Here is a 13,531-nt window from a genome sequence, read left to right on the forward strand (position 1 = left end):
TGGTATCTTAAAGATGACATGCTACTCGAACACACACACACACACACACACACACACACACAGTGAATATTGTGTGGCAGAGTGGGCCAACATCTGACACCTGAAGATTGAGGGAACTCCAGTCGGGTAACACATCTGCAGTGGTGAGGTGGAATCATAGATACTGTTTGTTCATGCACAGGCACACAACCGAAGTCCAAACATCAGGTTTGGTCTTGTACCAATTGCAGCAACAGAGATAACCAGCTTCTCTGTGGAATTTGGTTCCACACAAGATAAAGGTCTACTGTAAACCGGATCATGTTCAGTCCACGTGCCCTTCTCTGGATTTCGCCATGATCAATAGTTGTCCCTGTTTGACACCGAAGCGAGAGGGGAGAAAGGGGGGAGAGCCATGCAGCTCTGAAGCTCTCTGCTGTGTCAAAGCGAGCAGGCGCGTGGGAGGAGATTCTCAACGTGCACTGCACAGTCTGCGGTAAAGGAGGAGAAACACAGAGAGAGCGAGAGAAAGAAATGTGAGGCCTACACGATGTGAAAATATCAAATACGTCACATCTATAGGCGTGAGAGAAACAGAGACGTCTTGCTAGCAGGAAACGTAAACTCCTGACATTCTATCAAAGGTCGTGTTGAAGTTTGAGATCCAAATCTCTCCCTCAACCTTCGTAGTTTAACGTTGTGTCGCTCTTAATAAAAAAATCTGTAAAAACCTAACAAGATTCTGAAGCTTGTGTACTGATTTTAAATGCCAGACAAAGTATAAGTACATAATAAATCAGTCAATTAAATGTTATCTGTATTCTGTATCTGTATTTTTTTGCTGTATAGCCCATATTCACAAATCAGAGTTGAAAAATAAAATCCAGACACCTGAGGGAGAGTCACAAGTGAGAGATCCCTCTCTCAGGAAGGACAATAGATGTCACGTGTAATGTAGCACATCATCAAAATATCAATATTTACAACATTCATGAGAAAAGACAGAGTCTACAGAGGTGAATTAATGTTTAAATACTATAGTTTTGGACTGTTTACCTGCCTAAGTTAACAACATGTGGCACTGCTGACCCAATTTGAAGATAAGGGTGTTTTTTCTTACAGTAAAACCATCGTTATCATTACAATAACAAGGTTTTTTCCGATAGTATGAACAATAAAGCTTCACATGTTTGCCTGGAAAATATGCCGATCCTGCGTTGGACACCTACACTGTCACAAAGTCAGCTTCTTTTTTTTCAAATCCTGCTGAAACTGTCATTTTTACTTGTCATCACAAAAGAGAAGAGATTAGTCAGAGGCCTATTCTTGTTGTGTTTGTGGATTCCAGTAAGGATCTGAGAGCGTCACAGTCTACCGAGCTCTGACCCGGCTTCCTCTGTGCCCACGGAGCTGCACTGTCTCACGGGAGCGATAAGGCCGCAGCCTCCCCCCCCTCACCCCCCCTTCACCCTGACCGAGGCAGACAGCAGCTCAACCCCCCCCCCCCTTCCCCAGACGCTGCCCTCCATGTCAACATCAGGCTTCTCAGAACACATAGGGCCTGTTGCTCCTGTGTGGAGCCCGATGGAGGATGCAGATAAGGGAGGCTGTTGTAACTGCGGCTGTCTAAAAGCAAAATAAGATCATGGTCAGATAGCTCTTTGTGAGTAAGGCTGGTGTTTGTGCACCTGTGTGTCCGAATGTGCGGAATGTGCGCCCAGTGAGAGCTGTACACAGGCCTATAGTGAATAATACACAGTGGTGGAAAACTACTCACGGCTCTTATGCAGGTAAAAGTACAAATACAACAAAATAAAAACACTCTGTCCCATAGATAAGTGAAGGTGGAGCGGTATTATCAGCTGAGTGTAAGAGTAAAACAATCAACTGGCCTCTGTGCTTGATTTAATAACACGACTAGACAATAAAACAATATAATAATTATATATAATATCATTTTAATCAATTGTCATAATATGATTCCATTTGTATGTATGGATTGTGTAAACACAGTGAGGAGGTATAACACTTAATTGATTCACTTTCTATTTCTAATCTATTAACATACATTATAACACTCTCAGTGACTGGTGCAATGGTGGATATCAAGGTGCTGCTACAGTTAAAAAACACATATATGTGTACATGAAGTCATGTACACATAGAGTGGTTTTTAACCCAGAGGTCAGATCGTGAGGTGATTAACTGGGTTGGTCCCACATTTATATGACATTTTCACGTTTGCTCTTATCCAGTGATGGTCAGCAATATAACCCTGTGAAATACACTCATCACTTTGGTTTTATACTTTTATCCTCACACTCTAAATGCACATAGAATTGTATTTGATTTCTTTAAATGTATTTATATTGAGCTCTATTTTATTTAGATTATATTTCTTTTCTTTTTTTTAATGACATAGCTCATATTGCTGAGATGACCTGTCCTTCTAATACAACCCAAGTCATGTCAACCCAAGCCCTCGGCCTTGGAACGACCTAGAGATACGGCTCGCAGAGTCAGTGACTTCTTTGAAATCACTTCTTAAAACCCATTTTCATGTGAAATTGTATTTTTTTCTTTTCACCTTTATTTTAATTGTTATATTAGTGTTTTTATGTGCTCAAGATTCCACGTGACACAGCTCAATATTTATTTATTTTATTTGAACCCTCCAACTTAACGTGGTTGTCTGGCCTCCTTGCCACATTGCATCCTGCGTATTTCTATTTCTATTATATTTACTTTTCTTGCTTTGCTTTCAGTGAACTTTGTAAACTCTGTTTTTTAAAACTGCTATATAAAAAAGGGTTTTATAATTATTATTAATAGTATTAATATATATATATATTTTTTTATTATTATTATTTTTAAATAACTTATAAAGCTTGACACTTGTATCCAGAAAATGTCAAATTGGAAAGTGATGTCCTTTTATGTTCAAGATGTCAAATTGCACTTGATTAATTTGTTATGTTATGTCTATATGAGCTTCATCTGTATCAAAAACAGAGGATCGGGCTCAGACAGAAAAGCGGCGACAGTATCTAAACAGAGTGTGTGTATTACACTTTGTCGGCTGACATGTGATTGTAGGTGGAGTCTCTCGCTGTGAGCCAAGGGGCAGTGCAGCAGACAAGGCCTACGTGCAGATCAGCGTGCCACCAGAGATGCCATGCCTTGTCTCCACTCTACCATGTCCGTCCGTCTCATTAGCAGCCTGGAAGCCTGGAAGCAGCAGCAGCGGGGGCCACTCTTCCTGTCGCTCCCTTCTCCTCCTCCACAGTTTCAGTGGTTTGGAAAACAAAACCCTCTCATGAGAGAGTTCAGAGAGTGAACTTTTGCTCTGCTGTGCTATTAGCAGGTGCACGGAAAAAGTAGTATCAGTGGGGGCAAATGTGAGATCTCTATTTACTTTGAAGTCACGCTCACACAGGGGCCCTGAGGCAAGCATGTGTTATCAATCCTTTGTCTCTGCATGGCGCTCAGATATCGATGACCGCACACATGGTTCACCTATATAACCATGTAGGCCAGAGGTTGGTTTGAAAAGTTAATTTACAGATATTGACAGGAGAATCCAGGGCTTCTAGGGTTCATTAAGGTCGAGGGAACTATTTTCTCTTCATACATCTTAAGTGAACAAAAGGTATGATATTAGGAAACCGGCCTCATTACCTCCACACACAAAAAAAAGGCTTTATTTGTGGCTAATGTCTTCTTTAAAATCTTATCTTATTTTTCATAAGTAGTGAAGTGATTCTAATTGCACTGCAAAGTTATAATAACAATAATAATAGTGATGTAAATATGTTTCCAATAATAATAGTAATGATAAAATCATAATTACTATTATTATTATTGCCATGACGTCTTTCTAAAGTCCAAAGTACGCCCTATAATACATCATATATATGAACCTCAGAAAAATCTAAGTAAAACTAAATGTTAAAGGTTCAGAGCGAAGACAATACACCACGGGGAAAACCAGACATGTTATTGGCAAAGGCCGAAAAAGCAGGAAAATATGCAGATAAAGTCTCCGATGGCAACAAGGACAAGAGACTGCTGCTCTGCCTCGGCTCTCAGCTGTTCAAGTTCAGTGCAGGAGGACAAAAGGCATCGCACATAATGACAGTGTAGAAGACATGAACGTAAATTAAGTAATGGAGTAACCTGACAGAACTGATGTGGGTACGTCTTCAGTGTGTTACATGTGCTCCTGCTTATTATCATTGTATTGGATGAGTGCAATGTTTTTTAAGGGCAATGGCAATACCCTTTCCAGCACTTTGTTGGTTTGATTCAAATTATTCCTGTGTTGACTGAACATGGGGATAATTTAAGTAGAACCCAAGGTTAAAATCAAATAAGAGACAATTTAGACAGAGAAGGTTATGTTGGGTATGTCCCACAGCTGGGCTTTCACAATATGGAAAGACCATTCAGCTGTGTTATGGCATCAAATATGGAGATATGCTCTGCGTTATATGGGCTCTGTGTGAAGAAATGTAGTTTCCTTGTATTTGGAATTTAGATTCTGAAACATGCAGTCGGATGCAAAAAGGTACATTTACTTTGTGACTGTATTTGAACTTGAGTTGCACTACATTTTCGTAGTCGGTGGTCATGCACCTTGACGCTGGGAGCCAACCGCCAATAAACCGAACAAAGAAGAAGAACCTGGGAAAGCAATACGATAAAACATTTGTTTTGAGCATAGATTTGAAAGAGGCCACTGCCTCCGCCTGTCGTGTTTCCTGGGGCAGGGTGTTCCTAAGCATCTGTCCCCCTTAGTCTTCAGCCGAGAGTTTGGGACAATTAGGAGACCCCTGCCCGAGGATCTCAAGGTGCGAGCAAGGTCACATGAGATGTGAACTATATTGAGGAGTCAACCCATGTAGGTAATTAAAGGTACCTTAAAAAATCAATTATAAAAACGTACTGGAGGTATATTGAGTATATTATTTTCCCAGATGAAAACATTTGGGAGCAGTGAAGCTCCATCTTTTCTTTCTACAGTGCAGCAGCGACACTCTGTGGCCACGCGGGGGAACAACCAGAGTGCGGCTTTAAACCTTTATATACAGTCTATGCTTTAAACGCAGTGAGCGTGTCTGACCAGCGGGGGTCGCTGTTGCGAGCGCAGCCAGCGGAGAGGGGCCGAGCAGACGGCTCCTGCTCCAGCTGACTCCGTCGCCATCTTTGTCGCGAACATAAACAACAGCAGTGACGCGTCGGACGTGCCGCTGTTCCCCGGAGGAGAGCGACCGCAGCTCGCCCCGCCGCCGCAGCGCCTCACCCTGGACATGGAGGCCGCCCGGGTCGCCTGAGCCGCCGGGTGAGTGGCGGACAGAGGGTCGGTGTCGTCGGCCTCACGGAAGCAGCGCTGGTTAAAGGGGCTCTTGTGGGGGGGGGCATGATGCCGGGGACAATGTGTCAGGTGTCAGAACCGCAGCGTGAGGCTGTTTAACGGGTTCACGTTGATATTTGGATGATTTTAATAAACAGTAAAGTTGCTCTTTGACAAACGAGAAGAAAGTAACACCACCAGGTCGTGTGTTGCGGTGCGTCCTCGGCGTCTCCACCCGCAGCAGGGGCTCCCACATCCGGCGTCTCCTCCTCGGACCCTCGGCCCCCTGAGCTCCACAGAGATGGAGATTCTCTGCGGGTTTCCTCACCGAGCGGCAGCGGAGGTTTAATCCAGGGGGGGCGGGGACTGGCCAGCGGAGGGAGGGAGGCTCCTCGGCTCGTCCGCCCTGAGGGACATGGACCAGGAGTACGAGAGGAGGCTGCTCCGGCAGATCAACCACCAGAACGTGCCCGCGGAGGCCCGACTGTCAAAGGTCAGACCCCCCCCCCCCAGCACAGCACACCATGTGTGTGTGTGTGTGTGTGTGTGTGTGTGTGTGTGTGTGTGTGTGTGTGTGTGTGTGTGTGTGTGTGTGTGTGTGTGTGTGTGTGTGTGTGTGTGTGTGTGTGTGTGTGTGTGTGTGTGTGTGTGTGAACAACGCACAGCCTGACATGATGCGCGTGTGTGTGGGTCTGTGTGTGTGTGTGTGTGTGTGTGTGTGTGTGTGTTTGTGTGTGTGTGTGTCAGCTGCGGGATGGAGCCGCAGACCGAGTAGAACAGATGGTTCAGTGTCATCATGTGGTGCCGGAGCGGAGGTGTGGTACGGTGGCCTCGAGGTGTCACACACAACAACAACAACAACAGATCATGAGATACGACAACAAATCTCAGAAATACAACAACGACGAAGGAAACAACTAAACACACATCGATACTGCACACGTAAATCTGTGTTTGATCTCTTAACCAAATTGTATCACTCCTCTGTGGTGAAACACACTAATGCAGGTTTTTATATCACATTTATTACCACATTTATATTGAAAGAAACTTACATTTATGCCACCTGATGTTTCAATCCATGTTCCGCTCAACCAGTTAAACACTTCCGATCGAAGCGACCGCCGGTGAGGGGGAATCTGCAAAGCTGCACTTGTTTTCGTCATGTAACTAAATAACCATAACCACCACATCCTCGACCATTCATAGACCCCCCCCCCCCCCAATCCTCACCTTCCCCTCCAAGTCTCCTGTCACTCACATGGATTTGCAACAGAAATGTCTTTCTCTCCTCTAGGAGTCCCTTAGTCCGCCTCCCAGCACTGTGTTTTCAGGGCATTTTTTGAATTTCCAGGGAGAGAGACACTTCATCCAAAACTTTTAGTTACACATTAACCTCTGAACTGAAAAAGGAGGCACTTGCTTCTGACAAGGCTCGTCGCTGATTGAACAAAAGCATTGTCCGTCTTTTTAACATGAAGGAAACGTGACATTGTGTTTCCTTATATGTCATCGTTTTATGTGATTTTTTTTTTGTACGGGCCACCGTACAAAAAAGACCGCTGAAAAGTATCTCCCTCGGCCACATCTTAACCATGATGCTTATAACTCATAGTGGTGGGGGGAAAAAATCGATTCTGTTCAGTATCGCGATATTTTGCGCCCGGGATTATATCGATACTGTAAAACCAAGTATTGCAATTTTCTTTTTCTTTTCTTTTTTTTACAATTATATATGTAACAGCCCCTGGCTTGCAAAGCATGACGAGGAGAGTTTCAGAGTTTAAAAGATACCTAGTGTGTATGTGGAAAGGATGTTCTCCACTGCAGGAGATATAGTAATGGCCCAGAGGAGCACTTTAACATATGAGCATGTTGACCAACTCCTTTTTCTGAACAAAAATTCCAATATTCCCAAATGAATTTAACATTTTGGGTCACGACCTTGCAGCCAACTGGACTGGACTCTAGCAGTAAACATTTGTTTATTTTTCTCAATTTGATTGAAGCTATAGGTTACTCTTATTTATATCATTATCTCAGGTTTATGTTACTCTATTATGTCTGCTTGATGTTACTGTATTGTATTTAAATAATTTTAAAGTTATGTGCTGGGAGCTCAGCATTCATGTGAGAGGTCTCCTATTCAGAAAATAATTACAAAGGTCCTGTGTCCTGAATGTTCAAGGACAAAGTTTTTGCACTACCCTTTATTGTTTTTTGCACTTCAGTTAATGTGTAGAAGACAATGTTTCTCACAGAATTAAATGTGACATTTGAAGTGAGTTGAGCAGTCTTATTTTCCTCATTTTTTGTAATGCCTTTGAATAATATGGGGGACATGAATCGCAATATATCGCAGAATCGCAATACTATTGAATCGTGGCACAAATATCGCAATACTATTGAATCGTCACATTTTTGCCAATTCCCACCCCTAATAGCTAAATTGTTTGTTGTTGTCTCAATAGTGTTATCTTCCTTCCCAGTGTGTAAGTGCCACCTGCAGCCCTGTCAGTGTGAAGTCTGGGGACCGCTTCATTCCCACCCGAGCAGGAAGCAACTGGAGCATCAACTTCCACTATGCTAACGTGAGCAGCTCCTCAGCTTGTCTCCTCAGTCAGGTATGTTAATGGGAGGTGCAGCTCAGTAACCAGTGTCCTGCTCCTCTCCCACAGGAGAACTGCCGCTCTCCCAGTCAGACCCACAAAGCAAAGGACGCCGGCTCAGACTCAAGCAAAGGTCAGAAACCCTCAGTGGACACTTTGATGTGAAGTTGCAGTTTTCCCCTCAACGGTTGCAATGTTTTGATAGTAGATCACATCCCTCTACCTTCTGTGTTCCATCTGCCCCCCCCCCCCCCCCCCTGCAGACACTGTGGCATACGCCGCCCTGCTGAGGAACGAGCTGCTGGGGGCAGGAATTGAGATGGTGCCGGACCCTCACACGGACGACCGGAGGCACACAGTCCTCTCGCAAGACTCTCACAGCCTCTTCAGGGTAAAAGTCCATTCAATCCCTTTGTCATTTGTTTCCAGACATTTCCCAGACACCACAGAATCTGACTATGAAGAAGTTTTACATCCAGGAGTAATGACGGTAACACTGGATTGTATTAGGCTGACAAAGATCTCATGTGAAAAATATGAATTGTGTATTTGTCCCTCTCAGACAATTAAATGCATTTTTTGTATTTGGTCTGTAAGCAGATATAAAAATGCTACAATGTAATTTGGATTCAGCTCAGATTTTATGTTTTTTGTTATCAAAAATGGTGACTAAATAATAAGGGCACATCAATATATATTCAACTTTACTTTAAAAAATATATAATTGAATACATTAATGTTTAAATCAGAAAGCTTAAGCTACGTTATAAAATAAATCTAGCAACAGGAGGTTCTGTAATGTATCTAGAGCTTTCAATTGGTTGAGAGATAAAGCTGCAAAACCTTTAACTGTGTTTGTTTAAATCATGCACCATAAACAGTAAGAGGATTTAATAATACAAATGTTATGAAGTATGCAGGTGCTTGACATTGTGATACAATCTGAAACCACAATTTAACAACATAAGGAAAATGGGTATTTTATTGCTAATGCTTTTTACTGAAGAGCTGAAGAAGTAAATTGAAAAAAAAAAAAAAGAACTGTGACATGTGATCATCTTGGCAGTCAGCAGCCTCCTGCAATAATCCTGCTCTGTGCTCTTCCTCTGCAGTACGCTGTCCACACTAAGAGAGTGCCTTTCGATAGCGATAATGAAGTCTCACCATACTCCCTTTCTCCCCTTAGTAACAAGAGGTACAGTATAAACCTCATTTATCTCACTTATGCTTAAGCTTTTTATCTCGGATCCTGGTGAGTAAACTTTCTCTGTTTCCTCTCGACGTGTCTTCAGTCACAAGCTGCTCCGTTCTCCTCGCAAACCAGCGCGGAAGATCTCCAAGATCCCCTTCAAAGTGCTGGACGCTCCGGAGCTGCAAGACGACTTCTACCTCAACCTGGTGGACTGGTCCGCGGGCAACCTGCTCAGTGTCGGCCTGGGGGCCTGCGTCTACCTGTGGAGCGCCTGCACCAGCCAGGTCAGAGGAGGGCTTTGGACTTTTATTGTGACATTTCCCCTGCGTTTGGCTTAAGTGGAAGAATATTAAGTGTGTGTGACCTTTTACTGTCCTAACAGGTGACGAGGTTATGTGACCTCTCGGTGGATGGAGACTCGGTTACTTCAGTGTGTTGGAATGAGAGGGTGAGCTGCCACGGCTGAATCTACTGTGTTAAAAATATGATAAAAAATGTGGAACAGAGGAATAAAAAAACTTGCTTGCTCTCCCTATCAGGGAAGTCTGGTCGCTGTCGGAACCCATAAAGGTTACGTTCAGATCTGGGACGCAGCTGGAGGAAGGAAGCTGACCAGTCTGGAGGGTCACTCAGCCCGTGTAGGTCAGTCATTGCTTGAGTAAAATACAATTACACATTTCTGAAGACACTGTGATAGAGTCAGCAATATGAAAAAAGGAAAATGAAAATTGCTCCTAATAGAGCTTTCAAAATATTGGTATTCAACTGTGATTTTCTAATATAAAATTCCACCCGGTGCTGCATATATTGGACCAGTGAGCATGTGCTGTTTGGTGCACAAGCAATGGCCAGATGGATATTTGATAGCTCCAGTGAAATGCAAGACCCTCCCTCCCTTTGTGCCGAAGGTGCCCTGGCATGGAACGGGGAGCAGCTGTCGTCGGGAAGTCGAGACAGAGTGATCCTCCAGAGGGATGTCAGGACCCCCCCTTCTGCTGAGAGGAGGCTTCAAGGTCACCGGCAAGAAGTGTGTGGCCTCAAATGGTCTCCGGACCACCAGCACCTCGCATCCGGAGGCAACGACAATAAGGTTAGAGATGCTAGAGCTCAACTTTCACCTATGATTTTCTTAGATGGCACCCTGAGATTATGATCTGTTAGAGCAGGGGTCCTTAACGTTTTTCAGGCCAAGGACCCTCAAACTGGTGGAGAGATGGAGCAGGGACCCCCTACTATATATATTGTATAAAATTGTGTTTCATATTAAACTGGGCCTTGTGCCATGTATAAACATAGCTACCCTGTTATTGTGCATTCAATGCTAAGTTATACAAATATTACATGGGTTCATATATTCATGTTTTTAATTTAAACATGTGCAAGGTACAGGGTGGCCACCATGCCACTGCCATTTATAAAAATACATCTTGCATACAACACTGAGCTATTAAAGTAATTCACTGATTCATGTTTTTATTTTAAACATACATGTAGAAGAGACAGGAATCCTCAAGCTATCTGTGGATGGCACACATACTTCCAATTAGAGAGATGTCGGATCCTGATGGGTAGCACACAACTTATCTAACCTTGGATGGATGGAGGTTGTCAGGCAGAGGTTCAAATCAGCCTCACAATATGTTGGATGGATGTTAATGTGAATTTAAAGACATTTAAATTTGTGGGGAAAAAATTGGTTTGAAAGTAAATAAAAAATTATAAAAAATGTAAAAAATTGTCTCATCAACCAAAGATTTAGCGACCCCCCTGTAGTACCTTCACGGACCCCCTAGGGGTCGAGGACCCCCTGTTGAAGACCTCTGTTTTAGAGTGAAGGTGAACGCACTCAAAGCCTCTGTCTGTCTCTGGACAGCTATTGGTGTGGAACAGCTCCAGCCTGCTCCCAGTGCAGCAGTACAGTGACCACCTGGCAGCAGTGAAGGCCATCGCCTGGTCCCCCCACCAGCACGGGCTGCTGGCGTCGGGGGGGGGCACCGCCGACCGCTGCCTGCGCTTCTGGAACACACTGACGGGTCAGGCGCTGCAGAGCACAGACACCGGCTCCCAGGTCTGCAACTTGGCCTGGTCCAAACATGCCAATGAACTGGTGAGGAGGCGCACACACAGACACCAACACACACCAACACACACCCTGGAGATGCTTTGTGCTAATATAGTATATCACAATGTAGCAATCTATCAAATGTAATGCTGAAATTGGAAATAAAATATACACCATCCTATTATCTGCAGATACAAATGGTAACAAATATTATACAGGGTTATGTTGTTATTGTAAAGATGTAAAACATTAAAAACAAGTGAAAATAAGTGTAGAGATATTTTGTTATATTTGATATAATGGGCCATGATTCCCAAGATGTTGTCAAACCATTATGACAAAACAATTTATTAAGGCTTAATATTTTATGGTTTACCATATGGTCAGATTTTATATTTAATAGTTATTTCTTTGTTTTCAGGTGAGCACTCATGGCTACTCGCAGAACCAGATCCTGGTGTGGAAGTATCCGTCACTAACACAGGTGGCCAAGCTGACAGGACACTCGTACAGAGTGCTCTATCTGGTGAGACAACAGGTTCAATGATGTCCAGTGTTTTCATACTTTTCATTTAATTGCTATGCATCAGTAAAAGTCCTGCATTTAAAATCATACTTAAGTAAGAGCTGGTAAAAATGTACTAAATTTAGCATTCAAATAAAAGCCTTTATTATGAGCCTGAACTTGTTCTGTGTCCTGTAACATCAAGCTTTTTCTCAGTATCTAGAATATTAATGTCCCAATGTACACGTCCACACCTTTTCACCTCTCTGTCCTCTCTGTCCTCTCTGTCCTCTCTGTCCTCTCTGTCCTCTCTTCTCAGGCTGTGTCTCCTGACGGGGAGGCCATCGTAACAGGAGCTGGAGATGAAACACTACGTTTCTGGAACGTCTTCAGTAAGACACGCTGCACAAAGGTACAGACTGTCTGTCAATAACAGTTTGTACGAGTGCAATGCCTTGGTTGTTTGAAGTTATTGAATGAGGACTCGAAAAGATAAGATAAGAAAAGATATTCCTTTATTATTCCCACAGTGGGGAAATTTGCTAATTACTCAAATAAGTTTGTGTAACTCTAGACTCACTGGAAACACTGAGGGCTCACTGTTCATAAAACAGAAAGTTGTTGAGGGATTGAGGGAAAAAATCCTAAGTAAACAAAAATGGCAGAACAGTGCATTCCTCCACTGAGGTACTTTGGAAACCACATTTAAATCTGCTAGATTTCAATTTGATCTGCACAAGATTGCATAAACTCATAAACATCCTTAATAGTTCTGATTTTTTTCATTAAGTTCCATGAATTATTATCTGAGAAATGTTGAAAATGCAAAAAAACAAGACAGGTAAAATAAATCCTGGATCTGGCTCTTTGTCCAGATCAACCCTAGAATTTTATCCTTTCACCATATTTCATGAAAACCGATGAAGTAATCAAATAACAAAAAAACAGACAGAGAAGAAAATATAAGCTCCATGGTGGCAGTAATAATAGTCTATAAAATCTCATTATAAGTTGAAACTCCCTGAAATGTACTTTCACTTGACAGATAAATGCAGATGTGGATTCTGGGACAATTTGTCAGAGTTTCATGTTTCTGACACTTTTAAATGTCTCTGTTTCCCTCAGGAATCAAAGTCAGTGCTGAACCTCTTCACGAGAATACGATAGTCCTGTGTCAGGACCATATATACAGTCTATGGTCAGGACGGGTTCAGGAGGAAAGTACTGAGCTGTGGACGAACTGCACAGTCACACAGTGACGCTCGCAGACCAGGCGCCACTTTCCACTCATCTCAGAGACATCTTCAACAACCCCCAATAAGACTGTCCACTTTTTCTACAGCCACAACTTCAACCGACAACTGCTACCCCTCACAGTGACTGATCTAAAAAAAAAGAATGAGCAGCGTATTGTCAGGACATGTTGTCTGCTTACAAATGTGGGTCTTGTTTTCTTTTCTGTCGTGTAAGTGATGAAATTGTTTTACTATATATTAACAGAAATATACATCTACAAGAGTTCTAAGCTATAATAATGTAACGTCAAGTTTTTAAACTTCTCTGCTTGGATCAGAGAAGAAGCAGAAGATTAAGAAGTCTGACTCGGGTGGGGAGGGTTTCTATATTTTGATAATGTGTGAATATGATCAACAGCAGTATACAGAGGAAGAAAAACAATAAATGCGTGAACACACCCACACACTCAGTTGTTCACGCAGCTGGAAAGAAGGATTTGAGTATTCATTGGTGTTTCTGTCAGTCGTCAGTGGTTTGAATCCATGTCTGGAGATAAGAGACATAAAATGACACCTCATTTCATTTTATTCGCCAC

General features: G+C 42.8%; 1 protein-coding gene across 2 annotated transcripts; it reads left to right on the plus strand.

The window, feature by feature from the left end:
- The first annotated feature begins 5,140 nt into the window (after window positions 1-5,140).
- On the plus strand, window positions 5,141-13,428 carry fzr1b (fizzy/cell division cycle 20 related 1b). Of its 2 annotated transcripts, none has more exons than XM_061083987.1 (13): window positions 5,141-5,825; window positions 7,804-7,923; window positions 8,011-8,074; window positions 8,205-8,332; window positions 9,054-9,136; window positions 9,234-9,417; window positions 9,516-9,581; window positions 9,673-9,775; window positions 10,042-10,223; window positions 11,007-11,240; window positions 11,617-11,721; window positions 12,020-12,112; window positions 12,826-13,428. In XM_061083987.1, exons 1-13 carry the CDS (start codon window positions 5,748-5,750, stop codon window positions 12,865-12,867), a joined length of 1,482 nt encoding a protein of 493 aa, XP_060939970.1. In that variant the 5' UTR covers window positions 5,141-5,747; the 3' UTR covers window positions 12,868-13,428. The 2 variants fall into 2 exon arrangements, with proteins under 2 accessions (XP_060939970.1, XP_060939971.1); XM_061083988.1 differs by having other exon boundaries at window positions 7,822-7,923.
- Window positions 13,429-13,531: the final 103 nt, after the last annotated feature.

This window comes from Limanda limanda, chromosome 13 (genome assembly GCF_963576545.1).
Source record: "Limanda limanda chromosome 13, fLimLim1.1, whole genome shotgun sequence".
Lineage (NCBI taxonomy): Eukaryota > Metazoa > Chordata > Actinopteri > Pleuronectiformes > Pleuronectidae > Limanda > Limanda limanda.